Source organism: Nerophis ophidion, linkage group LG27 (genome assembly GCF_033978795.1).
Source record: "Nerophis ophidion isolate RoL-2023_Sa linkage group LG27, RoL_Noph_v1.0, whole genome shotgun sequence".
NCBI lineage: Eukaryota > Metazoa > Chordata > Actinopteri > Syngnathiformes > Syngnathidae > Nerophis > Nerophis ophidion.
The window spans coordinates 14,702,477-14,730,330 of NC_084637.1; the positions used below are offsets into that span (position 1 = coordinate 14,702,477).

Genomic DNA, 27,854 nt, shown 5'->3' on the forward strand with positions numbered 1-27,854 from the left:
ACTTTTACAAATATCCGCAACACTGCGAAGCCACACCAAACAAGAATGACAAACATTTCGGGAGAACATCCGCACCGTAGCACAACATAAACTCAACAGAAGAAATACCCAGAACCCCTTGCAGCACTAACTCTTCCGGGACGCTACAATATACACCTCTGCTACCAGTAAAACCCGCTACCTCCAATTTTTATTTAAATTGTATTTGATATGCCATTGATATTTTTTTAATCATTATCATTATCATTTGAAACTCGATTTTGCATGTGACTATAAAGTTATATAAGCCTTGCTTGTTTAATATTCAATGCAAAACTTGTTTGGGTCCCTATTAAAAGGTAAATTAGTTCAACCATGGCCCACGGCTTTGTTCTGTTTTAAACTTTGGCCCACTCTGTATTTGAGTTCGACACCCCTGATATAAATTATTCAGAAAGTATAAATAACGACAAAAAAAAAAGATAGCGTAGAATTGACCGCGACATGTAAGTGTAAATAACACCGACAAAATTATGATTTGTACATTTTCAGAATGTGCTTGTTCTATTTTCAAACAAAGAAAACAATCTGAAGTTGTCTTTATTTTTAAGTTATCGTGCCGTGATTTTACCAGTCCGGCCCACTTGGGAGTAGATTTTTCTCCATGTGGCCCCCCATCTAAAATGAGTTTGACACCCCTGATCTAAACAGATAACAGAGCATAAGATGCCAAAGTGGCAATTGCAACATAAATACAATATTATCATATAAATTATTCAGAAAGTATAAATAATGTCAGGCTTGGACTTGGTCTTGCGTTGTTTTCCCGAGGTGCAAAGCAAATGGAGTGGAAACGGCGTGAGGGTAGGTACATATTCAATTTATTTACTCATAAACTAAAAACAGGAACAAACAAAAAGCGCTCACAACGGAGGTAAAAAAAACTTGGGCATTGAAAAAGACTAGCACTAAGGATATAAACTACAAACATGAAACTAAACACTTGTGCTATGGCATGAATGGCAAAAACTTACGTGGACAAAATGAACAGCATAGCAAGGCATGAAGCAGATAATTGAGGTCGTGAAGGAGGTGATTTTGCCAACCTGACTACCTGGTAACTGTGGCTTTAATAATGAACATGATAAGTGAAAACAGGTGTGAGACAAGACAGGTGAACTGATTGGTCGTCATGGTAACAAAACAGGGAGTGAAAAAAAAAGTATCTTAGAGTCCAAAGGTCAAAAGCACCTGGTATTCCTAGACAGTCTCCCATCCAAGTACTAACCACACCAGACACTGCTTAGCTTTGAGAACAGATGAGATTGGGGATGCTCAGGGTAGTATAGCCATACCAAATTCATGATCAGACATGACAGATGAAAACTAAATCAGTTGGCATGGTAACAAGACAAACAAGGAAATGCCAAACAGAACTAAATGTCCAAAAAACTAAACATAGCATGACCAAAACAAAACATGAACCATAGGCGTGACAAATAACGACAAAAAAAAAAAAAGATAGCGTAGAATTAACCGCGACATGTAAGTGTAAATAACCCCGACAAAATTATGATTTGTACATTTTCACAATGTGCTTGTTCTATTTTCAAACAAAGAAAACAATGTGAAGTTGTCTTTATTTTTAAGTTATCGTGCCGTGATTTTACCAGTCCGGCCCACTTGGGAGTACATTTTTTCCCATGTGGCCCCCATCTAAAATGAGTTTGACACCCCTGATCTAAACAGATAACAGAGCATAAAACGCCAATTGCAACATAAATACAATATTGTCATATAAATTATTCAGAAAGTATAAATAAGGACAAAAAAAATAGCGTAGAATTAACCGCGACATGTAAGTGTAAATAACCGACAAAATTAGGATTTGTACATTTTCAGAATGTGCTTGTACTATTTTCAAACAAAGAAAACAATGAAGTTGTCTTTATTTTTAAGTTATCGTGCCGAGATTTTACCAGTCCGGCCCACTTGGGAGTACATTTTTCTCCATGTGGCCCCCCCATCTGAAATGAGTTTGACACCCCTGATCTACACAGATAACAGAGCATATGACACCAAAACGATAATTGCAACATAAATACAATATTATCATATAAACTATTCAGAAAGTATAAATAAGGACAAAAAAAAAAGATAGCGTAGAATTAACCGCGGCATGTAAGTGTAAATAACCCCGACAAAATTATGATTTGTACATTTTCCGAATGTGCTTGTTCTATTTTCAAACAAAGAAAACAATGAAGTTCTCTTTATTTTTAAGTTATCGTGCCGTGACTTTACCAGTCCGGTGTTGTGCCGAATTCTGCACCCCCGCCGTAAAATGCACCCCCTGTCGGGAGCGCGCTTACGTCACTCGGTTGCATCACCCGTCTCGAAAAGTAGCTAAACTCGGCTAAAATCGCCTCTTTCGGCATAAAAATGTACATAACAAGGTGAATAATCCCAAATTGTCTTTACTTTGGATATATTAATGGATGGATTAATTGTGATTCTTCAATGATTTCGCCGTCATTGCCTTTAATGATTTCGTCGTCATTCAGGTGGGTACATCGCCTCTTTCGGCATAAAAAAAGTACATAACAAGGTGAAATAATCCAAGTTGTGTTTACTTTGGATTTATTAATGGATGGATTAATTGTGAGCCTTTAATGATTTCGCCACCATTCAGATAAGGCGAAACAATAACCATTTAATATAGGAATATTTGCTGTCCCGAAAATGTATTGAAGTATTGTATTAAAGAATATATACACCAAAGTAAGCCTCTATATGTACTTTTTTAGAGACATCAAGGAGAACGAATGTTTGCTGCTTCACTCGACGGGATCCAATACATGTATTTTAAAAATATGACATTTTCTTTAACTGTAAGAAGCTCATGGGTGGATGGATGAATACATTAATAAATGAATGCATCTGATACCTATCGTTGTTTTGATTTTAAGAATTTTCAAACTGAACATTCACAAATAACTTTACCAAAAGTACCCGAAATACCAGAGATGGAGTTATGGTGGGGGTGCATTTTCAGTGAAGAGTTGATTCCAGCTGCCTGAACATCTATCTATCTCTGGCTAGGATGGTCGTAGAGACATGAAACTCACCCTGGTGACTCATCCTTACCCCATCTGTATACTGTGAAAACCATGTGATGATTGGACCCCCACAGGCGGAGTTAAGGGGGGGTGCATTTTCAGGCAGCACCAACAGCCCACCTGCCGGAAAATGCATCCCCTAGCTATCTCTGGCTAGGATGGTCGTAGAGACATGAAACTCACCCTAGTAACTCATCCTTACCCCATCTGTATACTGTGAAAACCATGTGATGATTGGACCCCCACAGGCGGAGTTAGGGGGGGGTGCATTTTCAGGCAGCACCAATATCTCTGGCTAGGATGGTCGTAGAGACATGAAACTCACCCTGGTGACTCATCCTTACCCCATCTGTATACTGTGAAAACCATGTGATGATTGGACCCCCACAGGCGGAGTTAGGGGGGGGTGCATTTTCAGGCAGCACCAATATCTCTGGCTAGGATGGTCGTAGAGACATGAAACTCACCCTGGTGACTCATCCTTACCCCATCTGTATACTGTGAAAACCATGTGATGATTGGACCTCCACAGGCGGAGTTAGGGGGGGGTGCATTTTCAGGCAGCACCAATATCTCTGGCTAGGATGGTCGTAGAGACATGAAACTCACCCTGGTGACTCATCCTTACCCCATCTGTATACTGTGAAAACCATGTGATGATTGGACCTCCACAGGCGGAGTTAAGGGGGGGTGCATTTTCAGGCAGCACCAACAGCCCACCTGCCGGGAAATGCACCCCCTAGCTATCTCTGGCTAGGATGGTCGTAGAGACATGAAACTCACCCTAGTAACTCATCCTTACCCCCTATGTATACTGTGAAAACCATGTGATGATTGGACCCCCACAGGCGGAGTTAGGGGGGGATGCATTTTCAGGCAGCACCAACAGCCCACCTGCCGGGAAATGCATCCCCTAGCTATCTCTGGCTAGGATGGTCGTAGAGACATGAAACTCACCCTAGTAACTCATCCTTACCCCCTCTGTATAGTGTGAAAACCATGTGATGATTGGACCTCCCTAGGCGGAGTTAGGGGGGGGGTGCTTTTTCAGGCAGCACCAATAGCCCCTCTAAACTCTCTCCCTTTGTTTATAATGCCAATTTTTTGCTGGATTTAGTCTCTATAAACTCCAAGGAAAACAATACCCGGCTGGGGACAATTTTTGAAATTGGTCTCCAAACTAAGGCATGCGGGCCGAAAGCGGCCCGCCGACGTCCAAAATCCGGCCCCTGGATTTTTATTCATGTTTTGAATTTTTGGGACATGGGGGACTTGTGGGAATCCATCCCAGGTAAGATTTCTGAACATTTTGAGGACTTTTGCCTACTTTCCCAACTTTCCCCCCCACTTCCAGTGTGACTTTGCGGTATGCGCTATGGACATGCTGGGCATCCCTTGACTCGGGTGGCCAGCTGCGGGACTTGTGTGATTGATTTTTTAAAACTTTGAGGACTTTTGCCTACTTTCCCAGCTTTTCCCCCACGTCCAGTCAGTTGTGGTGTATCGCTATACATGGGCTATTATTAGGAAGAGGCGTTTATTTGGTAATATACAGTATATATATATATATATATATATATATATATATATATATAAATCACTTAGATTTATATCGCGCTTTTATAAACACTCAAAGCGCTCACAGAGAAGTGGGACCCGACATTCATTCACACCTGGTGGTGGTAAGCTATATCTGTAGCCACAGCTGCCCTGGGGTAGACTGACGGAAGTGTGGCTGCCAGTTTGCGCCTACGGCCCCTCCGACCACCACTAATCATTCATTCATCATTCATTCACCAGTGTGAGCAGCACCGGGGGCTAGGGGGAAGTGTCCTGCCCAAGGCAGTGATTTTTTTTGGATGTCAATAGGTGGGAAGCGAACTTGAAACTCTCAGGTTTCTGGCCGGCCGCTCTACCCACTACGCCATGCCGCGCCTATATATATATATGTATATATTACACACACACATTGTTGTATATATACATATAAATATGTATACATATATATATGTATACATATATATATGTGTATATATATCACGATGTGTGTATATATATATATATATATATATATATATATATATATATATATATATATATATATATATATACTGTATATTACCAAATAAACGCCTCTTCCTAATAATAGCCCATGTATAGCGATACACCACAACTGACTGGAAGTGGGGGAAAAGCTGGGAAAGTAGGCAAAAGTCCTCAAAGTTTTAAAAAATCAATCACACAAGTCCCGCAGCTGGCCACCCGAGTCAAGGGATGCCCAGCATGTCCATAGCGCACACCGCAAAGTCACACTGGAAGTGGGGGGGAAAGTTGGGAAAGTAGGCAAAAGTCCTCAAAATGTTCAGAAATCTTACCTGGGATAGATTCCCACAAGTCCCCCATGTCCCAAAAATTCAAAACATGAATAAAAATCCAGGGGCCGGATTTTGGACGTCGGCGGGCCGCTTTCAGCCCGCATGCCTTAGTTTGGAGACCAATTTCAAAAATTGTCCCCAGCCGGGTATTGTTTTCCTTGGAGTTTATAGAGACTAAATCCAGCAAAAATTTGGCATTATAAACAAAGGGAGAGAGTTTAGAGGGGCTATTGGTGCTGCCTGAAAAAGCACCCCCCCCCTAACTCCGCCTAGGGAGGTCCAATCATCACATGGTTTTCACACTATACAGAGGGGGTAAGGATGAGTTACCAGGGTGAGTTTCATGTCTCTACGACCATCCTACCCAGAGATAGCTAGGGGATGCATTTTCCGGCAGGTGGGCTGTTGGTGCTGCCTGAAAATGCACCCCCCCTTAACTCCGCCTGTGGAGGTCCAATCATCACATGGTTTTCACAGTATACAGATGGGGTAAGGATGAGTCACCAGGGTGAGTTTCATGTCTCTACGACCATCCTAGCCAGAGATATTGGTGCTGCCTGAAAATGCACCCCCCCCTAACTCCGCCTGTGGAGGTCCAATCATCACATGGTTTTCACAGTATACAGATGGGGTAAGGATGAGTCACCAGGGTGAGTTTCATGTCTCTACGACCATCCTAGCCAGAGATATTGGTGCTGCCTGAAAATGCACCCCCCCTAACTCCGCCTGTGGGGGTCCAATCATCACATGGTTTTCACAGTATACAGATGGGGTAAGGATGAGTTACCAGGGTGAGTTTCATGTCTCTACGACCATCCTACCCAGAGATAGCTAGGGGATGCATTTTCCGGCAGGTGGGCTGTTGGTGCTGCCTGAAAATGCACCCCCCCTTAACTCCGCCTGTGGAGGTCCAATCATCACATGGTTTTCACAGTATACAGATGGGGTAAGGATGAGTCACCAGGGTGAGTTTCATGTCTCTACGACCATCCTAGCCAGAGATATTGGTGCTGCCTGAAAATGCACCCCCCCCTAACTCCGCCTGTGGAGGTCCAATCATCACATGGTTTTCACAGTATACAGATGGGGTAAGGATGAGTCACCAGGGTGAGTTTCATGTCTCTACGACCATCCTAGCCAGAGATATTGGTGCTGCCTGAAAATGCACCCCCCCCTAACTCCGCCTGTGGAGGTCCAATCATCACATGGTTTTCACAGTATACAGATGGGGTAAGGATGAGTCACCAGGGTGAGTTTCATGTCTCTACGACCATCCTAGCCAGAGATATTGGTGCTGCCTGAAAATGCACCCCCCCCTAACTCCGCCTGTGGAGGTCCAATCATCACATGGTTTTCACAGTATACAGATGGGGTAAGGATGAGTTACCAGGGTGAGTTTCATGTCTCTACGACCATCCTAGCCAGAGATATTGGTGCTGCCTGAAAATGCACCCCCCCCTAACTCCGCCTGTGGGGGTCCAATCATCACATGGTTTTCACAGTATACATAGGGGGTAAGGATGAGTTACTAGGGTGAGTTTCATGTCTCTACGACCATCCTAGCCAGAGATAGCTAGGGGATGCATTTTCCGGCAGGTGGGCTGTTGGTGCTGCCTGAAAATGCACCCCCCCTTAACTCCGCCTGTGGGGGTCCAATCATCACATGGTTTTCACAGTATACAGATGGGGTAAGGATGAGTCACCAGGGTGAGTTTCATGTCTCTACGACCATCCTAGCCAGAGATAGATAGATGTTCAGGCAGCTGGAATCAACTCTTCACTGAAAATGCACCCCCACCATAACTCCATCTCTGGTATTTCGGGTACTTTTGGTAAAGTTATTTGTGAATGTTCAGTTTGAAAATTCTTAAAATCAAAACAACGATAGGTATCAGATGCATTCATTTATTAATGTATTCATCCATCCACCCATGAGCTTCTTACAGTTAAAGAAAATGTCATATTTTTAAAATACATGTATTGGATCCCGTCGAGTGAAGCAGCAAACATTCGTTCTCCTTGATGTCTCTAAAAAAGTACATATAGAGGCTTACTTTGGTGTATATATTCTTTAATACAATACTTCAATACATTTTCGGGACAGCAAATATTCCTATATTAAATGGTTATTGTTTCGCCTTATCTGAATGGTGGCGAAATCATTAAAGGCTCACAATTAATCCATCCATTAATAAATCCAAAGTAAACACAACTTGGATTATTTCACCTTGTTATGTACTTTTTTATGCCGAAAGAGGCGATGTACCCACCTGAATGACGACGAAATCATTAAAGGCAATGACGGCGAAATCATTGAAGAATCACAATTAATCCATCCATTAATATATCCAAAGTAAAGACAACTTGGATTATTCACCTTGTTATGTACATTTTTATGCCGAAAGAGGCGATTGAATGACGACGAAATCATTAAAGGCAATGGCGGCGAAATCATTAAAGAATCACAATTAATCCATCCATTAATATATCCAAAGTAAAGACAACTTGGATTATTCACCTTGTTATGTACATTTTTATGCCGAAAGAGGCGATTTTAGCCGAGTTTAGCTACTTTTCGAGACGGGTGATGCAACCGAGTGACGTAAGCGCGCTCCCGACAGGGGGTGCATTTTACGGCGGGGGTGCAGAATTCGGCACAACACCGGCCCACTTGGGAGTAGATTTTTCTCCATGTGGCCCCCCATCTTAAATGAGTTTGACACCCCTGCCCTAAAGATTACGTAATCAGCCTTTGTGATCACGTGTGCAGGTTCAGCGTGGATTTGTCCTGACAAAGCTAAAAGAAGCCTTGTCGTGGATATTTGGGACGACAGAATTACGACGCGAGGTGCATGAATGTGAAAGAATGCAAGTTGAGACACTGCAGCAGTTCTTGAGCTGCCATCATCATGTTTACAAAGCAGCACCAGGACTCCGCCTCCATCATCACGCTCACCTTGGTCAGCTGGGCGATTTTCTTGCTCATCTTCAAATGAAGGTCCTGCGTGTATTCCAGCTTCAAACTCGCGTCGTAAAACATGCTGGATGTTGACGTCGAGAGGTATTTGCTGCCGCCGCTCGTCGAGGCGCTGCTGTACACGGGCTGCCAGCCTGCCCCCGTCGCCATTTTTTTAAACCCGAATGTATAGAGACCAAAAAAAAATAAAAAAATAAAAAGAGAGCTACGCGGCCATTGTTGTTGTGGAGGCGCCGAGCGGGCGGGGGGCGTCTTCCCGCCGTACGCACCTGCCGGATGAATGACAAGAGAGCGGTGACGCGCAGCAGATGTTTCATCCAATGGCGCGCGTCCAGCGGTTTAATGCGGCTCCGGGCGCCAGCTGTTCACGTAAGACGGGCGGACATCGCGCCTCCTCCCCCGCCGCCTGAGGACTCGGGTCCAGCCGCAGGACGGTGATGGTGCCTTCACTGGCTGTCGGAAAAGTTTGGACGCAGTTAAAACCCCAAGTTCAAGAGTCGAACGACTTGGCGAAACTGATTAATCAAACCTGCCTAAGAATGTACACATTTACCATTTCAACGTAAATATATGTGCGATTTAAAAGAAATGAAGCAAAAATGCGTTTATATGGGGAAAACATTGTTTTTGATGTGACGTCATGAACTCGCCTTACCAAGCGTTGCTATTGTCCAACACTGACATCTTGTGGTGAGATATTTAAAATGCATTTAATCCTGTAAGACCCGGACATAGAAATACATGAATAAAAAAATATTCAACTTGTCAGATGGTGTTGTAGGCAGCATTTGAAAATTAAAATGAAGTGTTGGCAAATTTTTCATATTTTGATAAGGTTTTATGGAACCTTTGTAACGATACAATGTTGGTTGAAACGGGTAGCAAAATTTTCCATAATAGATAGATAGATAGATAGATAGATAGACAGATAGTACTTTATTGATTCCTTCAGGAGAGTTCCTTCAGGAAAATTTAAATTCCAGCAGCAGTGTAAAGAGTTGAGATCAATTTAAAGAAAAAAGTAAAAAGTAAATAATGGGGGTTTAAAAGGAAACAAAATAGAGAAATATTACAAAAAGAATAAAAACAATGGGAATAACAATATAACAGTAAAATAAGAATATAACAAGACAAAGTAGGCCATGTTATGAAAACGTATTGCACTGTTAATGTTTTGCATCCCCTGTCATCCTAATACCCCCCGTCCCCTGTCCCAGAGAGGAGTTGTACAGTCTAATGGCGTGTGGGACAAATAAGCCATCTGTATTCATTTTCTGAACATGTTCCACATTTTTTCACTTCAGTCAAACAACTAACGGTTCATTTGAATGCTTATTGCTCATCACCTTGACTCAGAACACTGTAAAATAATAATTATAATAACAACATTACTCATGGACTTCACGGTGGAAGAGGGGTTAGTGCATCTGCCTCACAATACGAAGGTCCTGCAGTCCTGGGTTCAAATCCAGGCTCGGGATCTTTCTGTGTGGAGTTTGCATGTTCTCCCCGTGAATGCGTGGGTTCCCTCCGGGTACTCCGGCTTCCTCCCACTTCCAAAGACATGCACCTGGGGATAGGTTGATTGGCAACACTAAATTGGCCCTAGTGTGTGAGTGTTGTCTGTCTATCTGTGTTGGCCCTGCGATGAGGTGGCGACTTGTCTAGGGTGTACCCCGCCTTCCGCCAGATTGTAGCTGAGATAGGCGCCAGCGCCCCCCGCGACCCCAAAAGGGAATAAGCGGTAGAAAATGGATGGATGGATGGATGGATCAACTTGTCAGATGGTGTTGTAGGCAGCATTTGGGAATTAAAATGAAGTGTTGGCAATGTTTTCATATTTTGATAAGGTTTTATGGAACTGTTGTAACGATACAACGTTGGGTGAAACGGGTAGCAAAATTTTCCATAAGCCATCTGTATTCATTTACTGAACATGTTCCACATTTTTTCACTTCAGTCAAACAATTAAGGGTTCATTTGAATGCTTGTTGCTCATCACCTTGACTCAGAACACTGTAAAATAATAATTATAATAACAACATTACTCATGGGCTTCACGGTGGAAGAGGGGTTAGTGCGTCTGCCTCACAATATGAAGGTCCTGCAGTCTTGGGTTCAATCCCAGGCTCGGGATCTTTCTGTGTGGAGTTTGCATGTTCTCCCCGTGAATGCGTGGGTTCCCTCCGGGTACTCTGGCTTCCTCCCACTTCCAAAGACATGCACCTAGGGATAGGTTGATTGGCAACACTAAATTGGCCCTAGTGTGCGAATGTGAGTGCGAATGTTGTCTGTCTATCTGTGTTGGCCCTGCGATGAGGTGACGACTTGTCCAGGGTGTACCCCGCCTTCCGCCCGATTGCTGAGATAGGCGCCAGCGCCCCCCGCGACCCCAAAAGGGAATAAGCGGTGGCAAATGGATGGATGGACATTGCTCATTTTTATGAACAGTCACTTTTATTTGAATCAATGAAAAACACACATTTTCAGGAACTTCTAGGGTTGTCTATGCTGTATATACAAGTTGGCTTTGCGTATGATTTTGGTAATGTTTCATGTGTACAACACTGTTGGTGTGATCAAGTTCTGCATTGTTCTTCTGACAACTAGCATGCATGTGCTGACTATGTTCAATTGCAGTGAAAGTCCAGGAAACAATTCTTGCTGTCCGAGAAGCAGAGACGCACTTCACACTTGTGGCATTGTGTGTTGGTGTACCCAGCAGGACATTGCCTGCAGTGACCTCTCGTTGTCTTCTTGGGTAAATGCCCAGTCTGATCGTGGCGTAGATCCAGTGGCAGGTGTCCACACAATTTCTTGTATGGGGTGCTGGTTGGAGCCGAGGATGGTCTCTTGCCAGTGACCGGGCTGCTTGTGACTGGGCTGCCATTGCCTGAAGGTCGTCCTCTCTTTGGAGTGACTGTGTCCACCAGAATGAAAGCGGATGCCATCTGTGCTTGGAACCTTCGCAGGTTAAAGGCCTACTGAAATGAGATTTTCTTATTTAAACGGGAATAGCAGGTCCATTTTATGTGTCATACTTGATTATTTTGCGATAATGCCATATTTTTGCTGAAAGGATTTAGTAGCGAAAATCGACAATAAAGTTCACCACTTTTGGTATACTTCCTGAAAAAGCCTCGCCTTTACTGGAAGTCGCAGACGATGACGTCGCAAGTGTGGGGGCTCCTCACATATTCACATTGATTTTAATGGGAGCCTCTAACAAAAACAGTGATTCTGACCGAGAAAACGACAATTTTCCCATTAATTTGAGCGAGGATGAAAGATTTGTGTTTGAGGATATTGATAGCGACGGACTAGGAAAAAAAAAGAAAAGAAAAAACGAGTTAAAAAAAACAAAACGCGATAGCATTGGGACGTATTCTGATGTTTTTAAACACATTTTTAGTAGGATAATTCTGGGAAATCCCTTATTTTTCTATTGTGTTGCTAGTGTTTTAGTGAGTTTTATATTACCTGATAGTCTGAGGTGTACGTCCACGGGTGTGTTGACGCCATGTCTCACGGGTGTAGACGGCAGCTGTACGGACGACACAAGCTCAGCTGATATCCGGTAAGTGGCGACTTTTTAACCACAATTTTCTCACCTAAACCTGCTGTTTGACATTTGGTTGGGATCCATGTCTGCTTGACCGCGCTCTGATCCATAGTAAAGTTTCATCTCCGGGAATTTTAAACAAGGAATCACCGTGTGTTCGTGTGGCTAAAGGCTAAAGCTTCCCAACTCCATCTTTCTACTTTGACTTTTCCAATATTAATTGAACAAATTGCAAAAGATTCAGCAACACAGGTCTCCAAAATACTGTGTAATTATGCCGTTAAAGCGGACGACTTTTACCTGTATGTGTGCGTAGCGCTCATACTTACTAAAAACGCGTGACGTCCTAAGTACACGTCATCATTACACGACGTTTTCAAGAAGAAACTCCCGGGAAATTTAAAATTGTAATTTAGTAAATTAAAAAAAACGTATTGGCATGTGTTGCAATGTTAATATTTCATCATTGATGTATAAACTATCAGACTGGGTGGTGGGTAGTAGTGGGTTTCAGTAGGCCTTTAAGCTCAGGTTTCTCCTTGAGAGCTTGGCAGTCGCGCTTGTAGAGGAGCCAGGCGTTGACCACAGCAAGTGTGATGGTGTGCAAGAAGACGTACAGGTACCAGCGGCGGGACTTGATGCGGAACTTGTATTTTGCAGTGAACGAGTCCAGCAAATCAACACCTCCCACGTACTGATTGTAGTTACTCACAATATACGGCCTTTCAACTTCAATGTAGGTCTTGTTGGCTTTGTCCCAGCGTTCGATATTTTACACAGGTTCCATTCCAGCAAAGGATGACACAAGTGTGACGGTCCTGTTGTCAAACCATTTGACAGCAGAGATGTTGTGGTTTGCCTCCACTCTGTGGTCGAAGGTTCCTCTCCCTTTCTTCTTCAAGCTCTTGTCATCTTCAAGGTTACAATTGGGGATGCGGACTTGCCTTGCTGTACCCACATAATGGATGCCAAGCCCAAGGAGCTTTTCGATCAGTGGGACTTGTGTGAAGTAGTTGTCTGCTTAGATCTTGTAGTTTTGGCCCACCGGCAAGAGTTGAAGCAAGCTTCATCATAACATCACCTGACAAGCCAAGTTCAGATTTGGCTCGGACTCCATTGTTGCTCCCTTGGTAGACATCAAAGTCAAACATCATGCCAGAGATTCCAGTTCTCACCCATACCTTAAAGCCCCATGGGTGTGGTTTGCTGATACCCTATTAGTACCCAAGTACCCTATTCACAAACCAAACAATACTGTCCGGCTGACCTTATTATCATCCTAAAAGGAATTCATTCACCTGTACACAGTGGAACCTGGTCTGGTGGTGAATTACCAATCTATATTCCCAACACCATCCTTGAACAAAAGAACCTGTTTTATAAAGTTGCAGAAGCCTTCTAATAAAAACTGTTCTTAACTTTTAGTTTGCACAAGTAATGTACAACTGTGCACAAAGAAAAGGAAAACATGAACCTACCCATCTATGTGCTTATCATAAATACCATTATCATCCTAGAACAACAAACTTTTACTAAGTTGCAGCAGCACTTAGCAAATATGCATAGTTTAGTTTAGCCTTCTGCCTAACTAAAGGTTTTTTTTTTACTTTTAGTTTGCAATATTAATGTGCAAATATGCACAGACAGAAGGAATACGTGTATGTAAATTAAAATATATTGTAGATTCCTGACAAAACATACCTATTTAGACTACACTATCCTGGTAGGTAAATTAGTCACAAGGGAATATTTGCTACCACCTTGACCCATCATCTAAATCATATTTTCTGGAGGTATTTCACAATAATAACATAGGTACATGTTCCAGACATTATAAAGATCAAAGTAAAAAATATTAGATGCATTCTACTTACATTGATTTAATAAATGTAAGTAGAGCGGTATAGCTCTGTTGGTAGAGTGGCCGTGCCAGCAACTTGGGGGTTGCAGGTTCGATTCCCACTTCCGCCATTCTAGTCACTGCCGTTGTGTCCTTGGGCAAGACACTTTACCCACCTGCTCCCAGTGCCACCCACACTGGTTTAAATGTAACTTAGATATTGGGTTTCACTATGTAAAGCGCTTTGAGTCACTAGAGAAAAGCGCTATATAAATATAATTCACTTCACTTCATCAATTTGGTCCAGTAAAGAAAAGTGTTTTCACTCTGCGAAGATTTTCAAGTTGTGTGAGATTCTATAGCCTGTGGGCGGTCCCTAAATACAAATTTGGAATGTAAAGTCATTGTTAGACTGAACAATACACCCCAATGACTTATGTTTATTGTGGTGGGGTGGGGGGTGTGGGGGGCAAAATGAAAAAACTTTTAACCCTTTTTTAAATAAAATAAAAATGTTGTAAATATATTACTGTGGGTCTTGGAGGGTTAAGGATAATTGATACTAGGGCTGCGAATCTTTGGTTGTGCCACGATTCGATTCAATATCGATTCTTGGGGTCGCGATTCGATTATATAACGATTTTTTCGATTCAGCGCAATTCTCGTTTCAAAAACGATATTTTTCCAATTCTCTATTCATTCAATACATAGGATTTCAGCAGGATCTACCCCAGTCTGCTGACATGCAAGCAGAGAAGTAGATTTTTGTAAAAATATTTTATAATTGTAAAGGACAATGTTTTATCAACTGATTGCAATAATGTAAAATTGTTTTAACTATTAAACGAACCAAAATATGACTTATTTTATCTTTGTGAAAACATTGGACACAGTGTGTTGTCAAGCTTATGAGATGCGATGCAAGTGTAAGCCACTGTGACACTATTGTTCTTTTTTTTATAAATGTCTAACGATAATGTCAATGAGGGATTTTTAATCACTGCTATGCTGAAATTATCACTAATATTGATACTGTTGTTGATAATATTCATGTTTGTTTCACTACTTTTGGTTTATTCCGTGTCGTGTTTGTGTCTCCTTTCAATTGCTCTGTTTATTGCAGTTCTGAGTGTTGCTGGGTCAGGTTTGGTTTTGGAATTGGATTGCAGTTATGGTATTGATGTGTATTATTTTGTTGGATTGATTAAAAAAAACAAAAAAAAACAACCTTTTTTTTTTTAAATGAGAATGATTCTGAATCGCACAACGTGAGAATTGCGATTCAAATTCGAATCGATTTTTTCCCACACCCCTAATTGATACAGTATGGTTTCTCATCCAAATGTTTCTACAAACATTTGTCACAGAATGGGCCGCTCTCAGGAGCTCAGTGATTTCCAGCGTGGAACTGTCATAGGATGCCGTGGCAACAAATCCAGTCGTGAAACTCGCTCCTAAGTCAACTTATCAAAATAAAATGGAAAAGTTTGGGAATAACAGCAACTCAGCCACAAAGTAGTAGGCCGTGTAAACTGACAGTGAGGGGTCAGTGGGTGCTGAAGCGAATAGTGCAAAGAGGTCACCGACTTTCTGCAGTCAGTTACTACAGAGCTCCTAAGCTTCATGTGACCTTCTATTAGCCCACGTACAGTATGCAGAGAGCCTCATGGAATGGGTTTCCATGGCCGAGCAGCTGCATCTAAGCCATACATCACCAAGTCCAATGCAAAATAGCGGATGCAGTGGTGTAAAGCATGTCGCCAATGGACTCTAGAGCAGTGGAGATGTGTTCCCTGGAGTGATGATTCATGCAATCTGATGGACAAGTCTGGGTTTGGAGGTTTCCAGGAGAACGCTACATTTCGGACTGCATTGTGCAAGGTGTGAAATTCGGTGGAGAAGGAGTTATGGTGTGGGGTTGTTTTTCAGGAGTTGGGCTTGCCCACTTAGTTCCAGTGAAAGGAACTTTGAATGTTCCAGGATACCAAAACATTTAGGACAATTCCATGCTCCCAAACTTGTGGCTATGTATAAAGCATACCGTACTTACTTATGTTTAACATATTTTTTTTCGTTTGACCTGAAATATGACAGATACATTTTTATTAAACCCGTAATATATAAGAAATATAATCTTACAGGAAAATGAAATTCAAAACATTTGTACGTACGTACAACACTTAAGACTTTGATTGATTGAAACTTTAATTAGTAGATTGCACAGTACAGTACATATTCCGTACAATTGACCACTAAATGGTAACACACAAATAAGTTTTTCAACGTGTTTAAGTCGGGGTCCACGTTAATCAATTCATGGTAAAGACCTTCAGTATATCAGTATGTGAAATTAAATTATGGAATGGATTAAGCAAATAAATCAAACAATGTACTAATATGATCCAATTCAAGACACTCTTCAAACTTAAAAAAGAAATTCATCAAAAATGCGTTTCTACATTATACATTCTTTGGATGTGACGTCATGCATTCGCCTTATCAAGCGTGGCTAATTGTCCTACACTGACATCTTGTGGTGAAATATTTAAAATGCATTTAAGGACAATTGAGCACATACTGCAGGGGTCGGGAACCTTTTTGGCTGCGAGAACCAAGAAGCCAAATATTTTAAAATGTATTTCCCTAAGAGCCATATAATATTTTTTTAACACTGAACACAACTAAACATGTGCATTTTTTAAGTAAGAACAACATTTCCAGAGTATAATAAGTCTCTTATTCTTTGTAATAACATTGTTATTCTGAAGCTAACTGTGGAGGGGGCGTGGCCTGCAGGCCTGCAGCAAAGCGGGATGTTGCCAGGATCGGCCTCGAAATCAACGACAGGTGCGTAGACGGCCCACCTGGGCCTTTTTATCTAATCACCTGTCGCTCTGTTATAAGCAGCAGCCAGGAGGAGAGACAGAGTTGGGGGTGGAGCCAGAGCGCGAGTAGGACGAAAGAGAAAAAGACAATTACTGTAAAGCAGCTGAGAGAAAAATTAAATAAAACAATATTGGAACCCTAAAACAGGCTCTTGGTGGTCTGAAGAACCCCCAGGAGGGCAAGCCCCACACTAACCAATAATAAATAAATTACTTCTTACCATTAACTTCTTGAACATAAAAATGCATGAGAATGTTTTATATTTTGAACGTTGTTTTTAAGACTGTGATTACAAGTGGAATTATTCATTACTTATCCTGTTAAGCAATGTCAGCTCAGATTTATCTGAGAGCCAGATGCAGTCATCAAAAGAGCCACATCTGGCTCTAGAGCCGTAGGTTCCCTACCCCTGACATACTGTATGAGCACATCAATCAATCAATGTTTATTTATATAGCCCTAAATCACAAGTGTCTCAAAGGGCTGCACAAGCCACAACAACATCCTTGGTTCAGAGCCCACGTAAGGGCAAGGAAAAACTCACAACCCAGTGAGACGTCAATGTGAATGACTATGAGAAACCTTGGATAGGGACCGCAGATATGGTTGACCCCCCCCCCCCCCTTTTATTGTGAAAGTCCAGTCCATAGTGGATCTATCATAATAGTGAGAGTCCAGTCCATACATATTTAACATATTTTTTTCGTTTTACCTGAAACATTACTCAGGCATTTTTAAAAGCTCCACAAGAGCAATTCTTTGTAAATGATGCTACATATGTAAAAAAAAAAAACAAACAAACCACTTAATGTCAGTGCACCAGTCGAGGAAATGAGCAAACAACATAAATAAGGTACGGTAATTTGAATTTGATATTTTTTTTATCCTGATGGATCAAAAACTAACACCAATGAGTTGACTGATGAACATTATCACAAAATATATTCAGAAAGTAAAAAAAACGACAAATAAAAAAAGAATACTATTAACCGCAATATGTAAGTGTAAAAAAAAACCCCAACAACATTATGATTTTTACATTTTCAGAATGTGCTTGTTCTAGTTTTAAACAAAGAAGACAATCTAAATCTGTCTTTATTTTTAAATTATCGTGCCGTGATTTTACATGGAGAAGTTATTTCTCCAAGTGGCCCCTCGTCTAAATTGAGTTTAATACCACCGATCTAAACGCTAAATCGTAATGTTAAATCTAAATGCTACATTTAATTGTTATATCTAAATTTTAAATCTACATTTATAACTAAAATCTAAATTTTATATGTCAAATTTAAAGTTAAATCTAAATGTTGAATCTAAATATAAATGTTAAATCCAAATTCTGAATGTCAAATATAATAATAAATAAAAATTGTATATCTTAATATTGAATCTAAATGCTGATTCCAAAAGTAAATGTTGTTGGGTCAAAATTTGGGATATTAAATCAAAATTCTAAATATAAATGCTAAATCTGAATGTTGGATCTAAAACGAAATCTTACATTTTATATTACATTGTACAAAACCCAAAACCAGTGAAGTTGGCACGTTTTGTAAATGTAAATAAAAACAGAATACAATGATTTGCCAATTCTTTTAAACTTTGAATAGTTTGAAAAAATTGAATTGACTGCAAAGACAATATATTTAATGTTCGAACAGAGAAACAGATTTATTTATTTTTTGCAAATAATCCTTAACTTTGAATTTAATGGCAGCAACACATTGCAAAAAGGCACAGGGGCATTTGTCCCACTGTGTTACATGGCCTTTCCTTTTAACAACACTCAGTAAACCTTTGGGAACTGAAGAGACCAAATTTTGAAGCTTTTCAAGTGGAATTCTTTCCCATTCTTGCTTGATGTACAGCTTAAGTTGTTCAACAGTCTGGGGTCTCTGTTGTGGTATTTTACGCTTCATAATGCACCCCACATTTTCAATGGGTGACAGGTCTGGACTACAGGCAGGCCAGTCGAGTACCCACACTCTTTTACTACGAAGCCACGCTGTTGTAACACATGCTGAATGGGGCTTGGCATTGTCTTACTGAAATAAGCAGGGGCGTCCATGAAAAACACGTTGCTTGGATGGCAACATATGTTGCTCCAAAACCTGCATGTACCTTTCAGCATTAATGGTGCCTTCACAGATGCGTAAGTTACCCATGCCTTGGGCACTAATACACCCCCATACCATCACAGATGTAGGCTTTTAAACTTTGCGCCAAAAACAAATGGTTCTTTGTTTCTTTGGTCCAGAGGACACAATGTCCACAGTTTCCAAAAACAATTTGAAATATGGACTTGATAGACCACAGAACACTCTTCCACTTTGCATCAGTCCATCTTAGATGAGCTCGAGCCCAGCGAAGCCAGCGGCGTTTCTGGGTGTTGTTGATAAATGGCTTGCGCTTTGCATAGTAGAGTTTTAACTTGCACTTACAGATGTAGCGACACACTGTAGTTACTGACAGTGGTTTTCGGAAGTATTCCTGAGCCTACGTGGTGATATCGTTTACACACTGATGTCGCTTTTTGATGCAGTACCGCCTGAGGGTTCGAAGGTCACGGGCATTCGCTGTTGGTTTTCAGCCTTCCCGCTCATGTGCAGTGATTTCTCCAGATTCGCTGAACCGTTTGATATTACAGACCGTAGATGGTGAAATCCCTAAATTCCTTGCAACAGCTCGTTGAGAAATGTTGTTCTTAAACTGTTGGACAATTTGCTCATGCATTTGTTCACAAAGTGGTGACCCTCGCCCCATCCTTGTTTGTGAATGACTGAGCATTTCATGGAAGCTACTTTTATACCCAATCATGGCACCCACTATTCACCTGTGGGATGTTCCAAATAAGGGTTTGATGAGCCTTCCTCAACTTTCTCGGTCTTTTTTGCCACTTTTGCCAGGTTTTTTAAATATGTTGCGGGCATCAAATTCCAAATGAGCTAATATTTGCCCGAAATAACAAAGTTTACCAGTTCGAACGTTAAACATCTTGTCTTTGCAGTCTATTCAATTGAATATAGGTTGAACAGGATTTGCAAATCATTGTATTCTGTTTTTATTTACGATTTACACAACGTGCCAACTTCACTGGTTTTGGGGTTTGAATCTATGCGCTACATTTATGTCAGGACTGTGACTTGGATTTGTTTTGCTTCTTCGACGCAGAGGGAATTTGGAACGAGCCAGGCGTCAATGTGAGTACATGATTAATTTATTTACACACTATGATACAAAAAGGGAAAACAAAGGGTGCACTCAGTGGCGGATAATAATCTATACTAAACTCCAAACAAAACAGCACAATGGCATGACTATATACACATAAACAAAAGATACTATCAATGGTACAAAACAAACCAAAAACTTGCACAGGGGCATAAATATAAACAAATTCTTACGTGGCGTGGTCAAATCAATAATCAGCGTGGCAAGGTAAGGTAGGTGTGTAGTCATCAGGGTTCGATACAAAGTCTGGTAGGTAAAGCAAGTACACAAGCAAAGTTCCCAGGACGAGGACAGAAACAGAATGGTATAAATAATGACTGTGGTGATGATTACTAACAGGTGTGAGGCTGAGAACAGGGGCGTGACTTGGAGACCAGGTGGAAACTAATGAGTAACTATGGAAACAAACAAAACCAGGAAGTGCAAAACGGGAAACAAGAGTCCAAAAACAAAACATAGACATGATCAAACATAAAACTGATTTACAGGCATGACAATTTAAATGCTAAATCAAAATTTTGAATTGAAATTATAATGTCAAATCAAAATTCAAAATCTAAACGTTGGATCTAATTGTAAATGTTAAATCTACACTGTAAATCTAATTGCTAAATGTAAATGTTAAATCGAAATTCTAAATCTAACTGTTGAATCTAAATGTAAATGTTGAATCAAAATTCTAAATCTAATTGTTGGATCTAAATGTATATGTTAAATCTTACATTGTATATCTGAATGCTAAATTAAACGCTAAATCTAAATGTTGGATCTCAATCCAAGATTTCAAATCTAGACAGATATATAGATAGATAGATGGATGGATAGATAGATAATTAGATAGATGATAGATAGATAGATAGATAGATAGATAGATAGATAGATAGATAGATAGATAGATAGATAGATAGATAGATAGATAGATAGATAGATAGATAGAACTTTATTGATTCCTTCAGGAGAGTTCCCTCAGGAAAATAAAAAATTCCTGCAGCATTGTACAGAATTGAGATTGAATTTATACAGTAAAAAGTAAATAATGGGGGCACAATTGGAAATAAATAAGAAAAATATTAAAATAAGGATGAAAATAAAAAGCAACAATGAGAATAAAAATATAACCGTAAGATAAAAATATAAGAGAAACTAGGCAGTAGTGACCATGTTATGAAAAAGTATTGCACTGTTATTGTTTTGCATTCCCTGTCATCCTAGTATATGTTAAATATAAATGTGTTGAATAAATCTGCATTCTTCAATCTAAATGTCAAATTTATATAAAAAATCTAAATGTTACGACTTGTCCAGGGTGTACACCGCCTTCCGCCCGATTGTAGCTGAGATAGGCGCCAGCGCCCCCCGCGACCCCAAAAGGGGATAAGCGGTAGAAAATGGATGGATGGAAATCTTAATCTAATAGGTAAATCTAAATGTTAAAGGCCTACAGAAACCCACTACTACCGACCACACAGTCTGATAGTTTATATATCAATGATGAAATATTAACATTGCAACACATGCCAATACGGCCTTTTTAGTTTACTAAATTGCAATTTTAAATTTCGCGCAAAGTATGCTGTTGAAAACGTCGGTATGATGACGCGTGTGCGTGACGTCACGGATTGTAGCGGACATTTTCTTCCAGCCCGATCCCAGCTATAAGTCGACTGCTTTAATCGCGTAATTACACAATGTTCTGGACATCTGTGTTGCTGAATCTTTTGCAATTTGTTCAATTAATAATGGAGACGACAAAGAAGAATGATGTAGGTGGGAAGCGGTGTATTGCGGCCGCCTTTAGCAACACAAACACAGCCGGTGTTTCCTTGTTTACATTCCTGAAAGACAACAGTGAAGCTTTACTATGGAACAGAGCGGTCAAGCGGACATGGTTCCCTACCACATGTCAACCGGCAGGTTTCGGTGAGAAAATGGTGGTAATAAGTCAGCTCTTACTGTAGAAATGAGCGGAAAGCTTGCGTCGTTCCTCGTGCACCTGTCAAAGAGGCGGCTGCGGATTCTCTTGCCTCCTCCGACCGGCCACCCCCGAACGTGGGATGTTTCCACCGTGGACGAGGGGGAAAAAAAAATCTCAGCCCGGCCCCAACAGCTGCCTTTGCTTCGCCTCGTCGAGAAACATGGCTTCCCTCAGAGACACTGGCGGTCACCAATAAGTATTTGGTCAACCATTCAAAGCTTTCATTGATGGAAGAAGGTTTTGGCTCAAAATCTCACGATACATGTCCATTCATTCTTTCCTTAACATGGATCAATTGTCCTGTCCCCTTAGCAGAAAAACAGCCCCAAAGCATGATGTTTCCACCCCCATGCTTCACAGTAGGTGTGGTGTTCTTGGGATGCAACTCAGGATTCTTCTTCCTCCAAACACGACGACTTGAGTTTATACCAAAATGGATAAATGGATGGTACAGCAGAGGATTGGGAGAATGTCATGTGGTCAGATGAAACCAAAATAGAACTTTTTGGTATAAACTCAACTCGTCGTGTTTGGAGGAAGAAGAATACTGAGTTGCATCCCAAGAACACCACACCTACTGTGAAGCATGGGGGTGGAAACATCATGCTTTGGGGCTGTTTTTCTGCTAAGGGGACAGGCCGATTGATCCGTGTTAAGGAAAGAATGAATGGGGCCATGTATCGTGAGATTTCGAGCCAAAACCTCCTTCCATCAGTGAGAGCTTTGAAAGGTTGACCAAATACTTATTTTCCACCATAATTTACAAATAAATTATTTAAAATTCCTACAATGTGAATTCCTGGATTTTTTTTCACATTCTGTCTCTCACAGTTGAAGTGTACCTATGATGAAAATTACAGACCTCTGTCATCATTTTAAGTGGGAGAACTTGCACAGTCTGTGGCTGACTAAATACTTTTTTGCCCTATTGTATACTTGCTATAAAAGTGTTATTATTTTTTTTTTTACATCCCATCGAAAGGCAGCAGTAAAATAAACAGTGATAAAAAAAAAAAAAGCCATATAAAACCTAATGTAGGGCTTCACGGTGGGAGAGGGGTTAGTGCGTCTGCCTCACAATACGAAGATCCTGCAGTCCTGGGTTCAATCCCAGGCTTGGGATCTTTCTGTGTGGAGTTTGCATGTTCTCCCCGTGAATGCGTGGGTTCCCTCCGGGTACTCCGGCTTCCTCCTACTTCCAAAAACATGCACCTGGGGATAGGTTGATTGGCAACACTAAAATTGGCCCTAGTGTGTGAATGTGAGTGTGAATGTTGTCTGTCTATCTGTGTTGGCCCTGCGATGAGGTGGCGACTTGTCGAGGGTGTACGCCGCCTTCTGCCCGATTGCGCCCCTCGCGACTCAAAAGGGAATAAACGGTAGAAATGGATGGATGGATGGATGGAAAACCCAATTTAAACATATTGTCTTTTAAAAAGAGCTGACCAGCAGATGGCCCCATTTTCTCACAATTAATCTCACAGAGGACCTCCTTTATATTCTGACATGATGGAACTTTCAAACAACACTCAGTATTTGATTTGAAAAAATGACACCAATGGAAAAATGTCAACCCCCCCCCCACCCCCCCCTCCCCGCCCCCAACCCCAATTTGATTGACGGCTCATGTGCCTCCACTCTTTCATCCCCTGCATCTTCACCCCTGGGGGCGTTCAATGGCAGGTGTGATGATATCAAATAAGACATGTGTGTAGATAGGAGTGCTGCTGGAGCAAAAAAATATGACTAAATACTATTAGTAGGAGAGGAGGAGTATAGGAGAAGAAGGAGGGGCAGGAGGAGGAGGGGGAGAGGGGCGCGCTGCAGCACACCCGTGCGTAAATGTGACCATCTCCCCTCAAGACATCCACGGGCATCTCTTCGCTTCTTTTCGGCCAGGGATCACCTGCCCACATTGGGACCGTGGAGTCCCGGGTGTCGCGACTCGGCGCCCTCCTCCAGGGGCTGGGAGGAGCGCCGGGTGCCACGTCCAGGTTCCTCCCGGGCTTCGTGACCACCGCCGCGGACAGCAATGGCTCGGAGCGCCGGGAGAGACGCGGTTCCACCCGGTCTCGGATGCCCGTGATGCGGGGTCTGATCGCGCCTCAGAACACCTTCCTGGACACCATCGCGACTCGATTCGATGGCACACGTGAGTTTGATTTGTATTTATTATTATTTTTTTAAATATCCCACAATGACTCCTTATCCCTTTCATTCAAGCTGCGCAATGAATGTTCCAAAACAATCCATCCTTATCACCTTAATTGCATCCAGGATAAGGACACGCCAATGAGTGTGTTGCACATTAAACTGCTGAATGAATTTGGATGAATGATAACACACATGCGCACACACTAATTAGCGACATCTGCAGCTGGTTCAAAGATAAAAATATGCAAAAAGTATGAGACATATGCACAGGTGGAACCATTAATAATAAGATACAGTTGACTTCATTTTAACGTACAGTACAGTGCTCGTTATTGCAGCGAGTCAGTGTATTAATTAAGCATCACATGGTGAGCTTGTGCCAAATGTATGCAACCGGGGGGAAATCAATCATTCAACAAAGCGGCGTTTGAGTTGTGTTTTTCTGCAGCCCGATCGAGGTATTCCTCGATGTGAGTCCTGCTATCTGTAAATCATTTTTCCTGGTTTCAGGAGAAATTGACAATAAAAGTTAAAAGTTAAAGGCCTACTGAAATGAGATTTTCTCATTTAAACGGGGATAGCAGGTCAATTCTATAATAAATAATAAATAAATGAATGGGTTCTACTAGTATAGCGCTTTTCTACCTTCAAGGTACTCAAAGCGCTTTGACACTACTTCCACATTCACCCATTCACATTCACCCATTCACACACTGATGGAGGGAGCTGCCATGCAAGGTGCTAACCAGCACCCATCAGGAGCAAAGGTGAAGTGTCTAGCTCAGGACACAACGGACGTGACGAGGTTGGTACTAAGCGGGGATTGAAACAGGGACCCTCGGGTTGCGCACGACCACTCTCCCAACTGGCAATATCGCGAAATTATCAAGTATGACACACACACACACACACACACACACACACGCACACACACACACACACACACACACACACACACACACACACACATATATATATATAGGCTACTGAGTTTAGTATGTGCATACAGCTAGCCTAAATAGCATGTTAGCATCGATTAGCTTGCAGTCATTGATTGACCAAATATGCTTGATAAGCACTCCAGCAAATCAATAACTTCAACAAAGCTCACCTTTGTGCATTCACGCACAGCATAAAACATTTGGTGGACAAAATGAGTCAAAGAAGGAGTGGCATAAATAAACGGGGAAAGTTGTACAAACTAAGATGAGTTCAAGGATCGCTGAAATTAGTAGGACAAAACGATGGTCTCCAAATACTCTGATCAGTGAAGCATGTTTAATATAAACAGTGGGATTTCCAACAATTACGACGGTTTGTGGCATATTTGTTTTTCAACAGAAACCATATTAAAACGAAAATATATTTTTTCCCGATTTTTTGCCATTTTCACACATCTCTGAAAGAGGTCCAGGGAGCCACTAGGGTGGCGCTAAAGAGCCGCGGGTTGCTGACCCCCAAACTAAGGTGCTGCTGTTGCTCGTTTACTTCAAATGCAGTCAGTCGTCTTTTGTTCAACTACTTTAGTTACATCAGTGGTGTTCTTCAGGGTTCCATTTTAGGTCCTTTCTTTTTCATCATTTTTTGGGCCATCTGTGAGAGACTCACATTTTTTGCAGCAGATTAGTAAAAACACTTCAGTGTTTTCATAGAGATGATAACCCACATAATATTCTAGTTACCCTAATTTAGCCAGAAGGCGGCCTTGGGTGTGGGTACATAGGATAGGACAGGATAGGTCTTTATTGTCATTGCACAAGTACAACGAAACTTTCAAGATTAGACAAACAAACAGGTTACAGAACAAGAACGCTGATGGGTCGCCATAAGGCACCCCGTAAAAGATGGGGAAAAAGGTAAACGCTGGGGAAGGATGAGTACAAAAATACAATCCAGACTGGGCTCCTAAGAGGGCCCAGTCTGGAGTGGGAAAAAACCTCCATAGCAAAGCACATATACATATTACAACATACATCTCGAGATATCTAGCAACAGAGGGAACAGGGAACATGATTATAGAGCGACAGGGGCTCAAAGTCAGAAAAGGGCAGGAATTTTTTTTTGGTCCTTTACACAATATGGAAATTAATGTAAAATTAAATTTGCTAATAGGAAGCTAACTACTTAGCTGTGTGTCCTTTGTAGGTAAAAAAGATTGCCATTTCTTTTGTGTCAACAAATTATTGTCATAATGAGTTAATTCACATTATCATAGGCTTGGAAGACATGAAAAGCAACACAACACTGGTTTATTATTTGGCTATTTATTGTTAAAGATAAGCACTTTAATATTGAACATTGAACAGTGCAACATGAACTTCGAAAATAAATAAAAAAAAATACCCAAATGGAAAAAACTTTAATGTGAAAATCTGTCCTTCTTCCCTTAACTTGATGAAAACACCATAGTTGTAACTTATGGTCTTTCTCACTTAATGCTCAGACTAAACAACTGAAACGCAATACAACTTTATATCTAAACCTCTACTGTGAGATAAATGTGATCCGCCGTAAACATAGTGCATTTTATTTTGAAAATTAACCCGGTGTTTTATTTTGTATTTTGTACACTACTTCCTGTCCCGCACGATCCGCTCTGCTCTGTGCGGAATTGATGTGCCGTGCTCAATTGAAGCGCTGTGCTCCGACGTCCGGCAAAAACAAAAGCTGACACATTGAATAATAGAATAATACAGCGTTTTTCTGAAATATGACCCATATTAGATGCTGAATAAGTGGATGGCGACTAGACCATAACTCACAGGTTCAAGTTGCTCCACTGTCACGTCTCCTCAGGCCGCAGTTGGCTCTCTCTCCTCCCTCTCTCTCTCTGGCGGAAGCGGCAGGCTTAAACAACCCGGTATTACAAGAAAACGTAGAGTTTTTATACCGCTGTTTTTTTGTTTTGTTTTGTTTTTTTACATCCCTAACAGGAATTTATGAATGTTGTTTAAAGAATAAAAACAAACAAACAAAAAAAAACACACACACACAGGCAGAGGGCACTTTTTAAGACGAGGCAAAAAAGGGCAGGGGCTCAAGCACCCATAGGGCCCTATGTGTGCACATGCCAGAGAGGGAAGGTAGTTCAAGGTGATGGTGGTAGGCTGCAGCTCTAAGGCGCTGACCATCCATTCATCACACCTATGGGATTTGCGTCGAGGGCGTTGGGTTGAGGGGGGGATGGGGTGTGTATGTGTGGTGTATATTTTTGTGGATGTGTACATTCAACCATACAACAATGCGATCCCATCCAAAAACTGGCGTGACACAGAAAACGTCTACTAAAGTGGTTGCCTCACGCAGCCCCCTTTAAAATTGCTTATCATCTTTTTACTACAAATGTGTGTAAAAAAAGAAGAAAAAACTCACCCGGCATACTGCTCACTGTAACAATAATTAACTGTTGTTCCTAATGTTGCATAACACAGCCCTGAAGGTGCAAACTAACAGGGAAAACGTGTGGAACAGGGACGCGCTGTGAATGAAAGAGCTCTTTTTGCAGCCGGAATGCAAGAGATTGCTTCAGCTGAATCAAGCACTGGTGGGTTCGCTATTCCAGTGTTTTTCAACCACTGTGCCACGGCACACTAGTGTACCGTGAGATATTGTCTGTTGTGCCGTGGGAGATTATCTAATTTCACCTAGTTGGGTTAAAAATATTTTTTGCAAACCAGTAATTGTAATCCACAAATGTGCCGTTGTTGAGTGTCAGTGCTGTCTAGAGATCGGCAGAGTAACCGTGAAATACTCTTC

At 41.4% G+C, this 27,854-nt stretch overlaps 2 protein-coding genes and 2 long non-coding RNA genes across 10 annotated transcripts in view; 2 read left to right on the forward strand and 2 right to left on the reverse strand.

Moving 5' to 3' along the window:
• Positions 1-8,874, reverse strand: part of LOC133544282 (protein FAM184A-like) — a 148,682-nt gene extending 139,808 nt beyond the window's left edge. For 5 of the 6 annotated variants that reach the window (XM_061889459.1, XM_061889461.1, XM_061889463.1 and 2 more), the window contains exon 1: positions 8,430-8,873. In XM_061889459.1, the coding sequence (XP_061745443.1) occupies positions 8,430-8,600 (171 nt within the window). In that variant the 5' untranslated portion in view covers positions 8,601-8,873. Of the gene's footprint in view, positions 1-8,429 lie in introns of all 6 variants that reach the window. The other variant, XM_061889458.1, reaches the window with a different exon arrangement.
• On the forward strand, positions 2,453-2,923 carry LOC133544301 (uncharacterized). Its single transcript, XR_009804623.1, has 2 exons — positions 2,453-2,543; positions 2,787-2,923. It is a non-coding gene; the product is annotated as an uncharacterized LOC133544301 (long non-coding RNA).
• On the reverse strand, positions 7,365-8,208 carry LOC133544286 (uncharacterized). The gene is made up of 2 exons (XR_009804618.1): positions 7,744-8,208; positions 7,365-7,501 (listed from the first exon to the last, which is right to left on the reverse strand). It is a non-coding gene; the product is annotated as an uncharacterized LOC133544286 (long non-coding RNA).
• A 14,902-nt stretch (positions 8,875-23,776) lies between the features above and the next one.
• The window catches only part of LOC133544188 (potassium voltage-gated channel subfamily H member 3-like), a 99,095-nt gene continuing 95,017 nt past the window's right edge, over positions 23,777-27,854 (forward strand). The window contains exon 1 of one of the 2 annotated variants that reach the window (XM_061889303.1): positions 23,777-24,096. Coding sequence is in view for 1 of the 2 variants with exons in the window: in XM_061889302.1 (XP_061745286.1) it covers positions 24,021-24,096 (76 nt within the window). In the remaining variant the exon portion in view is untranslated. The remainder of the gene's footprint in view (positions 24,097-27,854) is intronic. The other variant, XM_061889302.1, reaches the window with a different exon arrangement.